Source organism: Scyliorhinus torazame, chromosome 2 (genome assembly GCF_047496885.1).
Source record: "Scyliorhinus torazame isolate Kashiwa2021f chromosome 2, sScyTor2.1, whole genome shotgun sequence".
Lineage (NCBI taxonomy): Eukaryota > Metazoa > Chordata > Chondrichthyes > Carcharhiniformes > Scyliorhinidae > Scyliorhinus > Scyliorhinus torazame.
The window spans coordinates 246821230-246836174 of NC_092708.1; the positions used below are offsets into that span (position 1 = coordinate 246821230).

Genomic DNA, 14945 nt, shown 5'->3' on the forward strand with positions numbered 1-14945 from the left:
GGAAAATTATGCTTGACAAATCTAGAATTCTTTGACGATGTAACTAATAGAGTTGACCATGGACAACCGGTGGATATGGTTTATTTAGATTTTCAGAAGGCTTTCGACATGGGTCTCACATAGTAGGTTAAGAAGTTAAAGTTAAAGCGCATGGGATTATGGGTAGTGTCTTGAGATGGATAGAAAGCTAGTTCGCAGACAGGAAGCAGAAAATTGGAATAAATGGTTCTTTTTCTGATTGGCAGGCAGTGACTACTGGGGCACGGCAGGGATCTGTGCTAGGACCCCAACTGTTCACATTATATATTACTGATTTGGACAAGGGAACTAAATGTATTATCTCCAAATTTGCAGATGAGGGTGAGCTGTAAGGAGGATGCAGAGGTGCTTCAGTGCGATTTGCACAGGCTGAGTGAGTGAGCATACGCATGGCAGATACAGTATAATGTGGATAAATGTGAGGTTGTCCACTTCGGTAACAAAAATAGGAAGACAGATTATTATTTGAATGGGTGTAAGTTGAGAGAGGTGGATACTTAGCAAGACTTTGGTGTCCTTGTGCATCAGTCGCTGAAAGTAAGCACGCAGATACAGCAGGCAGTAAAGAAGACAAATGGTATGTTGGCCTTCAGAGCGAGAGGAGTTGAGTATAGGAATAGAGATGTTTTGCTGCAATTGTCTCGGGCATTGGTGAGGCCACACCCAGTGGGTGTTTGGAACTCGCTGCCTGAAAGAGTGGTGGAGGTAGAGACCCTCATAACATTTAAGAAGTATTCCAATGTGCACTTGCGATCCCAAGGCATACAAGGCGATATGGGCCAAGTGCTGAAAAATGGGATTAGAATAGTTAGGTGGTTGTATTTGACCAGCGGAGATGCAATGGGTCGAAGGGCCTTTTCTGTGCTGTATGACTCTGTGACTCAGTGCAGTTAGGACAGGAGATCAAAGATTTTGACCCAGCAACAGTGAAGGAATTCAATTCAGGATGATGAGTGTCTTAGAGGGGAACCTCAAGGTGATGGCGTCACCAGATATCTGCTACCCTGTCATTCTAGATGGGAGTGGTTGTGGGTTTGGAATGTGCTGTCCATGGAGCTTTGGTGAGTTTATGCAGTGCATCTTGTACATCTGCTATTCTCCGTTGGTGTTGGGGGTAATGATCTTTTGTGGATGGGGTGCCAATCAACTGGCTGTGTTGTCCTGGATGGTACGAAGTTTCTTGAGTGTATTGGAAATGCACTCATCCAGGCAAGTGGAAAGTATCCCATCACGCTCCTGACCTGTGTCTTGCAGTTTGTGGACAGACCTTGATGTCATGGGTAGGCACCTGCAACTCAGTTCTGGACTTCAGTTCTCTGGTCCATATTTGAACCAAGGTTATAATGAGGTCAGGAGCTCAGTGGCCCTGTTGGAACCCAAACTGGGAATCAGTAAGCAGGTTATTGCTAAGCAAATGATCCTCAATAACACAGTTGACGACCTCTTCTTATAACTTCACTGTTGATCGAGAGTAGATTGATGACATAGTAATTGACTAGATTGAATATGTTTTGCTTTTTGTGTTCAGGACATACCTGGTAAACCTCTCATATTGCTGGGTAGATGTTAGTGTCGTACCCGACTGGAACAGCTTGACCAGAGGCACGCCACAAAAGTTTCAGTACTATTTCCAGAATATTCTCAGGATCCATAGTCTTTGCAGTATCCAGTGCCTTCAGCTGTTTCTTGTTTCACATAGAGTAAGTTGAATTGGTTGAACACCGAAATCTATGTTACCGGGGACCTCCGGCAGATGACAAGCTGGATTATCCACCCGACATTTCGGGCTGAAGGCTGTAGCAAATGCTTCAGACTTATCTTTTGCACTGATGTGCTGGGATCCCCCATCATTGAGTTGTCTAATTGTCTGCCACCATTCGCAACTGGATGTGGTAAGACTGGAGAGCTGAGATCTGATCAGGTGGTTGTGGAACCCCTTAGCTTTTAACTGCAGAAAATATTGGACAATCGCAGCAGGCCCGATGGCATCCATGGAGATAGAAGGGAGCCAACGCTTCGAGTCCGGACGACTCTGTGAAAATTCATGTCAGACATTCTCTCATATTCAATAGTGGCTGAGTAAAGGGGTGTTATGGCAAAGGACAGATTCTAAACTGCCTCTCTGCCTTTTCATAGGATTGGCACAGAAAAGGGGAGAGAATATTGTCTTCAAAAAGCATTTGGTACCTTGGAAAATATTCTCATTATCAAGTTGCTTTTTATACTCTTCAAAAGAATGAAGAAAATTGCAAAAACATTTCTCATAAGAATGCCTTGTGGAGTGAGCAATATTTTGAGCTTAGTCAAGAGCCACTTGATATCAAACCTGCAATCAAATTTTACCCTGCATAATCTTTTCCCCTCACTAGAATCATGGAATTTTGCAATACAGAAGAGGTCTATAAAGCTAATGCACCCATGTCAGCACTCCAAATAGGCTAGCCACTTAATAATATCCTTCTGCCCTTTCCACCTGGCTTCAAAGATAGTCACGTCCCTTTCAAAGCTTACCATTGCTTTTTGACCAAAATCCAGATCATTAATTAAGTACATGAACTCCTGGAGATCCGCACTCTTATAACCCTTCAGTCTGAAAAACTCCATTTGTTTTTGGTTTCAGCCCTTTAACCAATGCCTGTGCACAGTGCCACATGCGGTACTCGCATGTATCTTAATTTTATCAACTAAGTTCCAATGCCGCACCGTTATCTTTTGAAAAAGCTTAAATACACTATAATGACATTTACTTTCTCAATTAACTGCTGTATTTGATCAAAGAGCTCTATTAAACTTGTAAGACATGACTTGTCCAATAAACATCTGTGGGCTGTGCTTGATTAACCCATATCTTCTGAGTTGAACGTTAATTTTATCCTCCATTATGATGGTCTCTTAAAGCTTACAATTCCTGACAAGCTGACTGGTTTACTCTAAATGATTGACTCTAAATTTTAGTTAGAGGGCATTCTCACCATCACTGTCCATTATATAAAGTGACATTTTAATTCAGCTTTAATTAATATTCTGTTGATTGTTTTGCAGATTCTTTTTTCAAACATCACAAATAATGTCAGGTTAGCTAGCTTCTTCTCGTATTGAAAGTGAAATAAACCATTAGAGAAGCATCTTCAGTAGCCCCAGTATCTGTAAATGCCTTACCGTGCACATAGGACATAAACCAAATACTTTTCCATAAATTGATGCATCCATTCTGGATTTTCACAGGAACTTACTTCCATTTTAGAAAAGATGCATATCTTCATGGTATTTAATTTTAGGCTTGAGCTAACAGTTGCCAACTTTGGTTAGGTGGTACATTGTTATTTCTGAAAGATGTACCGTACCTGAGAAAGGACGTACTGGCACTGGAGGGTGTGCAGGGGATATTCACTAGGTTAATCCCAGAGCTGAAGGGGTTGGATTACGAGGAGAGGTTGAGTAGACTGGGACTGTACTCATTGGAATTTAGAAGGGTGAGGGGGGAATCTTATAAAAACATATAAAATTATGAAGGGAATAGATAGAATAGATGCGAGCAGGTTGTTTCCACTGGCGGGTGAAAGCAGAGCTAGGGGGCATAGCCTCAAAATAAGGGGAAGTAGATTTAGGACTGAGTTTAGGAGGAACTTCTTCACCCAAAGGGTTGTGAATCTATGGAATTCCTTGCCCAGTGAAGCAGTTGAGGCTCCTTCATTAAATGCTTTTAAGATAAAGATAGATAGTTTTTTGAAGAATAAAGGGATTAAGGGTTATGGTGTTAGGGCGGGAAAGTGGAGCTGAGTCCACAAAAGATCAGCCGTGATCTCATTGAATGGCGGAGCAGGCTCGAGGGGCCAAATGGCCTACTCCTGCTTCTAGTTCTTATGTCCTTATGTTCCTATGTGGTTCAAGTCCAATCCCAGAGGTTTGAGCACATAATCTAGGCTGACAGTATGGTGTTGTGCTGAATAGGGCAGCATGGTAGCACAGTGGGTAGCACTGTTGCTTCATAGCTCCAGGGTCCCAGGTTTGATTCCTGGCTTGGGCCACTATGCGGAGTCTGCACTTTCTCCCCATGTCTGCGTGGGTTTCTTCCGGGTGCTCCGGTTTCCTCTCACAAGTCCCGAAAGACATGCTGTTAGGTGAATTGGACATTCTGAATTCTCCCTCCGTGTGCCCGAACAGGTGCCAGAATGTGGCGATTAGGGGCTTTCAGAGTAACTTCATTGAAGTATTAATGCCAGCCTACTTGTGACAATAAAGATTATTATTATAATTGTTGGAATTGTCTTTTTTCAGATACAACGATAAATATCCACCTGATTTGGTGGATATTAAAGATCCCATGACATTATTTAGAAACAGAACAGCGTAGTTCCCTTTGTGGCCTTTCTAATATTTATATGTGACCTACAGCACCAAAAAGTTGTTATCTGGTTATTAACTAGCTATTAATTTACTGTAGAAACATTTGTTAGATGCTGTACAAACGTAAGAAAATTCTTCTAAAAAGTAAAAAAGACTTGCATTTATATAGCATCTTTAATGACATTGAACACTTTAACGTCAATAAAGTGCTTTTAAAGTGCAGTCGTTGTTACAATAAAGGAAATAAAGCAGCCTGCACAAAGAAAGTTCCCACAAACAGCTGTGAATTTGACCTGATAAACTGCTTTTAGTGATGTTAGTTGAAGGTTAAATATTGACTAGGACAATAGTGAGAACGTCCCTGCAAACAAAGAAACTTTTTGGACAAGAGCTGAGCAAGCATATAAATGAGTGTATAATGGATTGACATATTATGCCAACCTTGAACCAAAAAATTGGCACAACGGATATGTGGAGTTCTTTGTTTTTTTTAATGTCATTTATAAAATTACTATTCATGTAATCCCACTATCGGGGCTAAACTATCTTATCGTTTGTCTTTCAAGGTTTCAATCGGCTTGCTGATTTGACTAGTTCAATCTGTTGAGCAGTTGCAGGGTCTTGTTGGATTTAAATAACTGTAACTCGGATAATTCTAGGCCAGATAGTTTATCATGTGACGTGGTTCTTTGAGCTCTTGGAGGAATTGGCATATATGGTCAATGGGAGAATTGTCGTGAATTTGGTATGCGCAAACTTTCAAATGCCTAGGGCAAATGCCTTTGAGGGCAGTACAGTAGCACAGTGGGGATAGCACAGTGGTTAGCACAGTTGCTTCACAGCTCCAGGGTCCCAGGTTCGATTCCTGGCTTGGGTCACTGTCTGTGTGGAGTCTGCACGTTCTCCCCGTGTCTGCATGGGTTTCCTCGGGATGCTCTGGTTTCCTCCCACAGTCCAAAGATGTGCGGGTTAGGCGGATTGGCCATACTAAATTGCCCTTAGTGTCCAAAAAGGTTAGGTGGGGTTACTGGGTTACGGGGATGGGGTGTGGGCTTGGGTAGAGTGCTCTTTCTGAGGGCCGGTGCAGACTCGATGGGCCAAATGGCCTCCTTCTGGACTGTAAATTCTATGATTCTATTGACAAGACTATTGGAGAAGATTAAGCGATGTGGAATTAAGAGTAGGAATTACTTGAACTAAACTTTAGTTAAAAAGTAGTTGGATGGAAGGAAACCGAGTAAGAGTTGATTGAAGTTTCTCACTGTTTGGAAGTGGTAGTAATTCTGTTCTGAAACTCTTGTACGCCAATGATTTGATTATCTCGATATATTAACAAACTGTAATAGATTCGGAAGCTCAGTAAATAGTCCGACAATCGAAGAAAGCTACAAGGAAGGTATAAAAGGAGGGCAAAGAAGTGGCTGGTGAAATTTAGTGCAGGCCTCACCAGGTACACTGCCATCTCTTACACTGGATAGCCACCTATATGGGGAAAGTGTCGCAAACCATTTGCCTTGACTCGCTGGATCAATTACAAAGGCACACTTAAACTATATTCAGCTATTTCAGGCAGTTCAAGCAGCTGTTCACACCATATTAATGTGCGATAACCCCCTCACTACCATTCCATGGCCACTGCTGCTAGCCCTTCTTACTGGCTTGCTGAACAAAAACATTCCAGCTTTGTTTTAAGTTTTGCAAAGTGGTTGCATTGGCCGAATTGCTTGACTAATGGAAAAAGTTGGGCTTAAATATCATCCAATTACCGAAATGAGGTTATAAATTCCAGCACAGTTTTGAGATGAGAGAGTAAACGCAAGCTGTTTAACCTACCCTCCTACACACAGCTGACGGCTTTAATCTCAGCAATGTTGACAATGCAGGATTCTGAATCATCCGCTGTATGCACTGAACAGAATTTTCCTGGACATAAATCAGAAAAGGCTGGAAATACACAGCTGGTCAGCCAGTATCTGGAAAATGTTATCAAAATTGCAGTCTTAACCTCTCTCATCTTTCACAAGACCCATTGCAACTCTTTCCCTTCCTTGACTTCTACACCTCCATTTCTGGGGATAAGCGGTCAACCAATATCCACTATAAACTCACTGACTTCCACAGTTACCTTGATTACACTTCCTCTCACCCTGCTTCATATAAGGGCTCTATTCCTTTCACACACTTTTTCTGTCTCCATGGCACCTGTTCTGACACTGCCATCTTCCAGGCTAGTGCTTTTGATTTATCTTCCTTTTTCCTTGGTCAAGGGTTCCCCTCCACCATGGTTGACGGGGCTCTCAATCATGTCCATTCCATTTCCCTCACTTTTACTTTCAAAATCCTTCTCCGCCATCTTCAGAATGATGGGAGATCAAACATAATTTCCTCTTCCCATTCCGCATTCGGAAGGCAAAGTCTGTGTGGAATTTACAGGTTCGCCCCCTGACTACATGGGTTTCTTCCGGGTGCTCTGATTTTCACCCAACGTCCAAAGATGTGCAGGTTAGGTGGGGTTACGGAGATAGGGTGGGGAGTGGGCCGAGGTGGGGTGCCCTTTCAGAGGACCGATGCAGGCTCAATGGACCAAATGGCCTCCTTCTGTACTGTAGGGATTCTTTGGATTCTTTCTGCTCGTCCACTCTTCGGTTACCCCAACAGCCCCATCTCTTCCCATGGCACTTCCATATGTAAGCACAGGGATGAAGCATCCGTCCTTTTTCTTCCCATCACATTTGGGCTCGATGAACACCTTCCAGGTGGAACAGTGATTTACTTGCACTTCTCTCAATTATGTAGAATATATTTGCAGCTCACGTTGAGACCAAATGCAGGTTGTTTATGGAACATCTTTGTTGAGTCTGCAGTGTGATACTGAACTTCCAGTTATTTGTCTCTGTCCTCTGCCCCCTACACTGTTCTAATAGAGCTAATGGAGAATTTTACAGGCTTTTGGACTCAACCATTCAGATCATAACCACTGCTTCCATTCTCTTTGGACTGCAGTTGCTGGAAATAGTTCTGTAATTTGCAGCTACTCTGGGCCCCATCTTTGTCCCATCCCCTCCCCGTTGCTTTGTACCATCACGCACTTTGTCACTGGATCACTCTTGCCTTGCACCCTATCACAGTACTTTCTTTTTGCCCATTCTTCCCTCACCACTCCTAACCCCATCACTGCATATGTACTTGCTCAAAACTTGTTACATCTCTTCTCCCAGCTCTGATGAAATGTCATCGACCCAAAACTAACTATTTTTCTCTCCACTGATGCTACTTGAGCTACAAAATATTTCTAGCATTTCCTGTTTATATGCCAGATTCCTGCATCTCCGCTATTTTTCTTTTCATAATTATTTTGATTGTTTATGCCTCCACTATTCCACACAATCATTTACTTGCTTCACCATCCATTACTTCTAGCAGGCAAATTGCACAACCACATGTAGTTTGAGCTGTATTAATAAATACAAGGGGTATTTTAATGAAATAAACTTAATAATTGAGTCAGTAATGAAAGCAGCATTATATAGCGGAGCAGAGGCATTTCCAAAGATGTGCAGGTTAGGTGGGGTTACGGAGATAGGGTGGGGAGTGGGCCGAGGTGGGGTGCCCTTTTCAGTGTTCACAACGCATAGAACAAACAGTGCAGAAGGAGGCCATTCAGCCCATCGCGTCTGCACCGATCTACTTAAGCCCTCACTTCCACCCTCTCCCCGTAACCCAATAACCCCTCCTAACCTTTTTTGGTCACTAAGGGCAATTTATCATGGCCAATCCACCTAACCTGCACGTCTTTGGACTGTGGGAGGAAACCGGAGCACCCGGAGGAAACCCATGCAGACCGGGGGAGAACGTGCAGACTCCGCACAGACAGTGACCCAGCGGGGAATCGAACCTGGGACCCTGGCGCTGTGAAGCCACAGTGCTAATCACATGTGCTACCGTGCTGCCCTTAAGAGTCAACTAAATGGAGACATCCATAAAGAAAACCAAGGCAATACTGTGTTTTTATGGAAAGCAGTATAGAAAATGAATGTCAAGATGTAATAGTGAACATCTATATAACTTTTAAAGACCGCATTTAGAATATTATGGGTAATAAAAAGGTTCCACACTAAAGGAAGAGTTTTGAAGCAATGTAGAAGACACAGTGCATATTTCCTGGTATCATGCCTGGGATTAGAATATGTGAAGACAACTAAAGAATTGAAAAACTGTGGCTATTTTAATTAAAATAGAAGAGATTCTGAGGTGGTTTGATAGAGGTGTTTAAAGGTTTGAAGAGACATTTACATAGAAACAGACTTTTTCCAGTGATTGAAGGACAGAAGCTAGAAAATAATCCTTTGTGTTCACACAGAGGATTTTGAGGTCGAATAAACTACCAAAGTTGATGGTTTTGAAGGATGGGCCATGCCAACGTTGAAGAGTTTGAATGTGTGATTTAAGCAGAGGGAAATAACAGGATGCAGAACAGGGTAGCACATGCGGTTATTCATGGCGGTTAAGCACCAACATGGATTTACAGCAGAAATAGGCTATTGATCTGGAGGTGTTACTGTTAGTATTAATGTTAAAGTATTACTGTGAAAATGAAAGAATTCAGTGTTGTTTGCTGAACCAGTCCATGTTGATATTTATCCTCCATGAATAGTAGGCCAAATCACATGTGCAATCCTAGAATCATAGAATTCCTGCAGTGCAGTAGGAGGCCATTCGGTCCATTGAGTCCGCACCGACCCTCTGAAAGAGCACCCCACCCAAGCCCCTTCCTCCATCCTATCCCCGTAACCTCAAATAACCAGCACAACTTTGGACTGTGTGAGGAAACTGCAGCACCAGGCGGAAATCCACACAGACACGTGGAGAAAGTACAAACTCCACACAGTCACCCAAGGCTGGAATTGAACCCGGGTCCCTGGCGCTGTGAGGCAGCAGTGATAACCATTGTGCCACCGTGCCGCCCCTGTTTTCCACCCTGCTATTTCTATTAACAAATGAAACATTGGCGCGACTTTTGCAATGGTTATGACTGTACAGATTTTCAGTGTTTGTGGATCGTAACTCCTCTGAAACTGACCACATTGTTGAGTCCCCCAGAATTAACTGATGAGAATTTCTATTATTAGTCCTGTGTTTAAAAACCTTTGAAAATGCAACACCTTGTTGAATGAGGTGTAGTTGTGTTTTTGCTGGCCTACTGATACACACTGTGTTTTAATGGTTTCCGCCAGACTGCCCCACTTGCCCTGAAAGAGTAATTTTATATCTGCTGAATATTAACAAGTCTCTATTATGATAATAAAAAGCTTTTATGTCAAACTTTCTTTAACCATGGAGACAAATCTTGTAGTTTGTACGGAGTTAGTCTCTGATTGCAGCTTGCATTTAAACTCCTAGGAGCAAATTGTCCTCTTCAGCACTCAGCTATGACAGCCTGATGGGGCAGAAAGCCTTCTTTAAAATTACTCATTTGGACTCTAGTTGCTTGTGACTTTCAACTGCTTGTGCCCGTGTTTATGATCCATGCTTTTGTCCTGTCAAGCTTTTCCACCTAGATGCTGAGCAGGAAAATCTGCCTCCTTCAGATTTGCAACACTCCTGAAGTACGGCAATAGAAAAACATATTTCACAAAAGTATATTGCTGCAGATGCTGCAAATCTGAAATAAAATAAAAATTGCTGGAAATAAACAACGGGTCAGTCAGCACCTGTGGAGACAATGTTAGGAAATAGAGATAATTTAAATAATTTGTGTTGTGGGTATTAGGAATAATGTATACGTTTAAATTTAATTTGTGATTCAGTATTTGTGAACTAAGGAAGGGTTAAAACTTTAGTTAGCTTCATGTTCGACAGGTGCCTGCACGTCGATGGTTTAGTTTTGCTTTAAACTTTGCCTGCATTGTAATTAAGGGTTTACGATGTAAAAGCAATTACGAGTTTTAAAAAAAACACTAAATTATTGCTAGCAACCAGAGGCCCACACTGAAAAGCAGAAGCAGTTCAGTTGGAACCAGGTAACCCAAGAAGCAAGGAGTTGTTGTAGAAATTGCCAGTATACGCAGGATGCAGAACACGAGCCCCAAAAGCTAAAGAACGGTCAGAAATCAGGGAGCGAGAGTTCCAATAAATTAAAGGAATAAAGAACAAATCTAGAAAGGGTACTGTTCATTGAAGTCAGGAGCAGAAAGAGAGTCTCTCAGTTAAAGAAGAGCCGCAAGATACAGATCTGAAGATCTACAAGAAGCCAGACATCTAAAGTAATTCCAAGGTTTGTGACCGCTTAATACAGCCTGTGAAACGGTGGCGTTCTGTTGGTGTGGCTGGGTACCTGAGAGAATGTGTGGAAGCATGAATGCACTTGTCTGTGGATCCTTGATGAAGGTATCAGAGATAATGTTGTTTGGGAGAAGATTCTAAGCGTGTTCTTCGAGAGTGGAGTTCGGAAACCCTCATGTGGAAGCCAGAGTTCCAGTGAGACCAGTTGACTCTGTGTGACAAGCATCTGGGGAGATTTGATGAGGAATCCACAGAGGTATTTGAGTGGCATCTGCCACTTGAATTTGGAGTGTGGTATGTCTGACCACATTTTGTATTGTGGTTTACATAGACTATGTACTTAACGAAGAACATTAGAGCATAAAATTTATTCTGTAATTTGTGTTATCCTTTCTATAAGACCATAAGACATAGGAGCAGATTTAGGCCACTCGGCCCATCGAGTCCACTCCGCCATTCAATCATGGCTGATATTTTTCTCATCCCCATTCTCCTGCCTTCTCCCCATAACCCCTGATCGCCTTATTAATCAAGAACCTATCTATCTCTGTCTTAAAGACACTCTGATTTGGCCTCCACAGCCTTCTGCGGCAAAGAGTTCAACAGTATCACCACCCTCTGGCTAAAGAAATTCCTCCTCATCTCTGTTTTAAAGGATCGTCCCTTTAGTCTGAGATTGTGTCCCCTGGTTTTAGTTTTTCCTGCAAGTGGAAACCTCCTCTCCACGTCCATTCTAACCAGGCCTCGCAGTGTCCTGTAAGTTTCAATAAGATTCCCCCTCATCCTTCTAAACTCCAACGAGTACAGACCAAGAGTCCTCAACCGTTCCTCATACCTCAAGCTCTTCATTCCAGGGATCATTCTACAAATCTGGACATAGCTGTGATGGAATAGTTGGTTGAAGGAGTAGTGTATTATAGTTAATCTGTTCTTGTTTAATAATTGTTTTATTCTTTTGTTAAAAGTTAATTGGCAGTCCTTTGTTTTGTTCATCCATGTCCCGAGACAAAAAATAAATGTTATGATCTACCAGGATGGGGTCTGCTCTGGGACCTGACTGTCCAGTAGTAATATCAGCCTGGACTATAACAAGGAAAACAGAGTTAATGTTTCAGGTCGAAGACCGTTATCAGAACTGCTGCTGATAAAGTCATTGATCTGAAACATTAACTTGTTTCTCTCTCCACAGATGCCTGACCTGCTGAGAAGAAAAATATTTCAATTCTGTCACAACCACCTTTGTCTCTTGCTCCTCATACAGTCCTCCTATTAGTTTTCCTAAACTTGCTGTTAACCAAGTTGAAATCATAGAATCATAGAAGTTTACAGCATGGAAACAGGCCCTTCGGCCCAACCAGTCCATGCTGCCTGGAGAGAGGAAAAATAGTTATCATAGTTAATTTAATGTTATTTTTAAACTGTAGATTTATGGTGAGACTCCCAAAGATTTCCACTTGGGGTTCTTTTGTCATCACATATTTCTTGTCGCAAAGGGTTTGTATTGTAGCACTTCTGTACATTGAAGTCTTGTTGGCTGCACATTTATACTTCATTCCATCCTCAAATTAAAATATTCGCATCACAACAGGAGCTGGCATTTTTGTTGCACCTTTGATGTAGCAAAGCTTTTCCAGGTGCTTCACGGGAGAATTATTGATCAAAATGTGACACAGGAGCAAATCAGATATTCAGATATATGACCAAAGGTATGGTTAAAGAGAATCTGAAAAGAGGGGAGAGAGATATGGAGAAGTATTGGGAGAGAATTCTGGAGCTTAAAGCCAAGGCAGTCTAAGGCATGGCTGCCAAGGTGGAGCGATGAAAATCCGGAATTATAGAATATTTTGGCAATTCTACTGCCATTTGTGAGAGAAAATGTAAAGACGTATAATATTTTGACAAGATCATGATTAAAAAATATGACGTTAGCAACGTTCATGAATTCCAGTTGCTTCTGCATTGTTCTTTACACACCTGACTTTTATTTTTACCCCCTCTTCGATCTAGGCCTGTGATAAACTAGCCTAAAACTAGTTGCTTGGAGATGTGCACAACTAGGTTGAGATGAGATTTCTCTGATGTGCCCTTCTTTATGAGAAGGTGCTCTGCAGCGGCTCCCAAAGTGGCATTGCTGAGAAATTTATCACATGGCAGAATGTGGCTAATTGACCTCGTTTGGCCACTCTATGATAATTTACTGTATTTAGTTAATCTACCATAACATCTACTTTTAAAAGTTATAATCACAGACAGGGGCACAATTTAACGGAAATCAAACAGTCACATGTCTGGCACATTTAGTTGGGTGTTTCCCAGCACTGGCAGCGCCGGAAACGACCCTGGTATTGAACGGGACTCTGCTTCATTTCTGGGCCTCGGCAAGGAATGCCCCGCCGAGGCCGCACTTAGGCTCACTTCCAGCACTAATGGGCTCCGCTTGCCAGTGCAGGAAAATTGTACCCCAATCTCTAAACCTGCCACCGCGGCCTCCGGACTGCCCCAATACCCCAACTTATCAATTAGGGAGTCATCGGACCCACCACACCTCTCGCACTCCCCTCATAAGGGCAGGGAACCCCAAGCCCAATTCCCGGCATGGGCAAGATGCCACATGGCCACTGTAAGCCTGGCAGTGTCACCTGCGAACCCTAGCATTGTCAGGGTAGCAGCGGGGTGGCACTGCCAAGGTGCCCGGATGACAGTGGGGGTGACAGGGTCCCCCGATCGCCTGGGAGACCCTCCCTCCCTCACCCGAAGTGCCAGTATGCCTGGTCCACATTTGTGGAAACCAGTGCTAAACAGCGCCCACTTGGAGCCGCCGAGGCAAAGCCGTTCAATCCTGGGTGCTGGGCAGATGAGACGTAGACGTTTTCAAGTGAGACTAACTGCACATTTAAATATGGGATTCTGGATCTCGACCTCAATGGGTGGGGATCTAGATAGTGAGATTGTGATCTTGCGAGGCGTGATGAGGCCGGTAAATCTCGCGAGAGGCCACTCGCGAGATTTAGCGGCCTTGTCGCGTCCCAAGTTGGGCGTGATGAACTGTTTGATTGCACCCAGGGTTTGAAATTGATCATTCATAATAGTTGTAGTAATTCTAGCAGAAATTGGATATATGACATATTCCCGTGTCATTCTTTTTGATTTCTGCAGTAAATTTCTCCTTATTGCCACATCTCAGCAATAAATCTTTGATAAAGAATTTAGGTTTTGTTAATACTTATTTCCATAGCTTGACTAATCATCCTAATACTGGTTAATTTTATTACAAATAAAATCCTCAGCGGCAAAAGCATGTAACTTTGATGACTATCTGTTAATATCTTAAATTGACTTTTTTATGGTTATATATTGATTTGTAGTGCATTCTATATTTGATATTAATTTACATTTAATCTTTGGTCAAATTGAAATTGAACTGGAGCAACTTGGCAAGAAAGGGATCTTTGATTAAACTGACAAAATCTGTTCTATTACAATGAACTTGAGAGTGCCACTTTGTTTAAAGATGCTATGTTAGGGATGGCCTGTGTGAATTAACAGCGAACTAACATGACTGGAACTGAATTGTTCATCCTGTTTTTGACTAAGTTGTTAATGCCTGTCTTGCTTACACCTGTCTTGCTGTGCCAGCCCAAACAACTGACGAGACTGTTACTTTTCGTCGTGAACGCAGTACATTCAGGCGCCAAGCCGTACGGCGGCGGCACAATGCGGGGAGTAACCCCACCCCTCCAGCCTCGCTCATTGGATCACCTCTCAGGTATGTCATGAAATGACCATGCCAACTGCATGCCACAAATATCTCTTGCATTCTGCTATATCCTCAGCTGTTTTTGAAAACTAAAGCATGTTCTATGCCTTTAGGCTGTTGCTGCATGACTTCATAAGCATGTTGACTTGATGAAAGTGCATGTTGTCCTCTGCTTTGTGCATTAAATTCGAATGTTGCAGATCTTGAACCAAGATTTGGCTTCTCCATTCAAAAAATGTCCCTAAACATTATCTAGCCTTTGTTGTGAAACCTGTCAAATGAATTGGAAAAATAAATCCTTTGTGCTTAATCTACAAGTTAGGCATTGTTAGTGTGGTTTTTCAATTCATAGTGGATCAAAATCTGTGAACCATTACATTTTTTCTGCCCGTCTTCAGAAATGCAGTATACTGTACATTAGTTCAAGCACTTAAAATAAATCAAGTCTGCCCAAGTACTTGATAAATTCTGATCAGTAATGAGTTTTTAACTAAAACTCAGTTTTTAATCAGCTCAGAAT

General features: G+C 42.3%; 1 protein-coding gene across 5 annotated transcripts in view; it reads left to right on the top strand.

Annotated features, from left to right (window-relative positions):
* The window catches only part of pcnx1 (pecanex 1), a 450027-nt gene that overhangs the window by 207923 nt on the left and 227159 nt on the right, over nucleotides 1–14945 (top strand). For 4 of the 5 annotated variants that reach the window (XM_072486041.1, XM_072486049.1, XM_072486025.1 and 1 more), the window contains exon 7: nucleotides 14305–14434. The exons of the other annotated variant lie outside the window; for it this stretch is intronic. In XM_072486041.1, coding sequence (XP_072342142.1) covers nucleotides 14305–14434 — 130 coding nt within the window. The remainder of the gene's footprint in view (nucleotides 1–14304; nucleotides 14435–14945) is intronic. 5 annotated transcript variants of the gene reach the window in all.